The 2,892-nt window shown below is 51.3% G+C and overlaps 1 protein-coding gene across 1 annotated transcript in view; it reads left to right on the forward strand.

Moving 5' to 3' along the window:
* Positions 1-2,786, forward strand: part of LOC106818290 (uncharacterized protein YMR196W-like) — a gene marked incomplete at its 3' end in the record, with an annotated part of 13,634 nt that extends 10,848 nt beyond the window's left edge. Inside the window, exons 2-4 of the mRNA XM_014823012.1 lie at positions 1,690-1,765; positions 1,985-2,157; positions 2,596-2,786. Of these exons, the coding sequence (XP_014678498.1) occupies positions 2,106-2,157; positions 2,596-2,786 (243 nt within the window). The remainder of the gene's footprint in view (positions 1-1,689; positions 1,766-1,984; positions 2,158-2,595) is intronic.
* Positions 2,787-2,892: the final 106 nt, after the last annotated feature.

Below are 2,892 nucleotides of genomic sequence, written 5' to 3' on the forward strand. Positions count from 1 at the left end.
TTGTATAATAATAATATACGAATAATAATACGATGAATCGAGTAGTAATCTGTCACGAGAGACACTTTCATCGTTTAATCGAAACGGGAAAAGATGGGAACGAAGATTATTCGCTCGATCACGTGTTACTCGGTTGTTAAGCGTAGTTTCATCATTGCGTGGTCGCGTGGACATGCTGTGCGTGTCGTATGCTGGTTGTCATGGTTAATCTATAGACGCGTTCTTACTACGATCAAAAATGTTTATCTCATTTATTTATTTGTTTGTTTGTTTGTTTTCGTTAGTACGCATCCTGGGACCTGGCATTCCATTTGGTTGCCTTCTCGAATATTGACATAGACTTTGCGAAGGATCAGTTGCTACTGTTTCTCCGGGAGTGGTACATGCATCCGAACGGACAGGTATCTATTACTGTATACGCTGTATATTTCGCGGTGGTTTAATTTTCGCGAATTTCGCGAACGCGTCCCCTACCGCGAAAAATAATAACGCGCGAAAATAACAACACGCTGTTCTTCATTGATTCGGGAATTCGCCGACCGCGAAATTGTCCGTCGAGTCTGAATTCGCGAAAATATCTGTACGTGAAAAATATGGCATATACAGCATCCCGGCGCTCACACGCCTCACCGAAGACAACCACGGGAAGTGCCATGGTTGCTTTCTTTTAACTCGCAGCGGTTATCGACTGTGAACGGGACGATATGTACAGCAACGAATCCTCGTGGCTGCCCTACCTGGTTTGTTTACCCAGTGAACATAAATAAGCAAAATGAGTGACCGTGCTTGACCGTATTTGAGTGTGGTTAACCGTGCTTGCTTAGAGCTGTGACTGCTTATGCGTGCTTGCGGACTTGTGATTGATTGCCCGTGACTGGGTTACCTGTGAACGATTGATTACCTTTTGCTTGCCTAGCAGGTAATTGGCGCATGCTCTGTGCACAGATCCCCTGCTTCCCTGTGTCAGATTATCTGTGCTTGCTTACCTGTGATTACTTTACCTGTCCCTGTGATCGCCGCAGGTAGTCATCGCATTAATCGCTAATCGTCGCGTTAATCGCTAATCGTCGTGTTAATTGTTAATCGTCGCGTTAATCGCTAATCGTCGCGTTAATCGTTAATCGTCTCGTTAATTGCTAATTGTCGCACGCTCTCCGCGCGCAGATCCCGGCGTATGAGTTTGCGTTCGGGGATGTCAACCCGCCCGTGCACGCGTGGGCACTCATGAAGCTGTGGAGGAAGACTGGAGAGCGCGGACACCGAGACACTGCCTTCCTCGCTCGCTGCTTCCACAAGCTGCTCATCAACTTCACCTGGTAACGAGCGTTCACCTGCTAACGAGAGTAATACCTGGAAAAAAAAAAGTTGTGCGGGCTCCATACCCCACTCTCTATTGGCTCGCTTCGCTCCTTGTTCTTTAACTCACAACATTTGCTTCCTACAAAATTTACCTCTGGCTACGGCCCTGTGTGTGTGCGCGCGCGCGCGCGTTCGTGCGTGCGTGCGTGCGTGTGTGTGTGTGTTTGTGTGTGTGTGTGTGTGTGCGCGTGCGTGCACGTATGTGTGTGCGTGCGTGCGTGCGTGCGTGCGTGCGTGTGTCCGTGCGTGCGCGTGCGTGTGGGTGTGCGTGCATGTGTGTGTGTACAGTGTGACATCTCACAGCCTCTCTCCTCTGTGCTACTACCGCAGGGGCGTTTGACGACAATCGCTACTGGGACGTGACCGTGGAATACGCCAAGGCATCCCCCGACGACATACTCTGCAGGTAGGCGGGTAGCGCCACCTGTTGGCCCGAGCGGTAAACGTGTGTGACTCGCGTTCATGGCCGAACGTGCCTACCCTACCCGCAATTCGACTATCACATCTTAATTTTGTTGATCATCTTGAGTAGTCTTGCTATTTTCGAGTCGCTCGTCTCTCTTCGTGCATCTCGACGTTTTCCCGCGCCCGCACGTCGTCCCAGCATGCCTTGCTTCCGTCGCAGGTACACGGTCGCGAACAGGGGGCCGGCGGCGGCGACGCTGCACCTGCTGCCGACGCTGTGGTACCGCAACACGTGGGTGTGGGGCTGCACGCACGAGGGCTGCACGACCAAGGCCAACCTCATGGTCGACAAGCTGACGCCGAGCCGCGTCAATGGCCGCCACACCACGCTCGGTGAGGGACACTGCGCCTCCCCCCCCTCCCGCACCCCGCGCGCACGCGTTAAAGGGACGAGGCGCATTGGACGATGTGCGAAGCGTCGTGTCGGACGGCGAGCGAGCGCCTCGTCCCTTTAACGACGATAAAATGTAGCAAATATAAGCGGGTCACGTAAAAAATGCCAACCCTTGCCTAACGAACCCTCACCTAACGAACCTTCGTCTACCGAAGCATCGCCTAAAGAAGCTTAGCCTAACAAAGCCTCGTCTAATTTAACTTTGCCTAACAAAACTTCGCCTAAAGAAACTTGCCTAATGAAACTTCTAACAAAGCCTCGTCTAACGACCCCTCGCCTAACGAACCTTCCCCTAACAAGCCTTAGCCTAACGAAGCCCTGCCTAACGACTTGCCTCGTCCCTCATTAATGACCTCACTCTCTGGTCCGTCTGGCAGGCGAGTCGGTGTGGGAGTTGGGCGAGGGGCCAGACGGAAAGAACCCCCAGCTACTGTTCACTGAGAACGAGAGCAACAGCGTGCAGCTGTGGAACAAGGAGAACTACACGCCGTTCGTGAAGGACGCTTTCCACCGATACATCGTCGATGGCGAACTCACGGCCGTCAATCCGAAGATGAGAGGTTCCAAGGTGATGTTCGCTGGGGTTTTGTATAATAATAGTAATAATAATAATGATAATGATAATAAAGATATTATTATTATTATAGTATTGATTAAGAATCATAACCAGGTTC

Source organism: Priapulus caudatus, unplaced genomic scaffold (assembly GCF_000485595.1).
Source record: "Priapulus caudatus unplaced genomic scaffold, Priapulus_caudatus-5.0.1 Scaffold2141, whole genome shotgun sequence".
In the NCBI taxonomy this organism is placed as follows: Eukaryota; Metazoa; Priapulida; class Priapulimorpha; order Priapulimorphida; family Priapulidae; genus Priapulus; species Priapulus caudatus.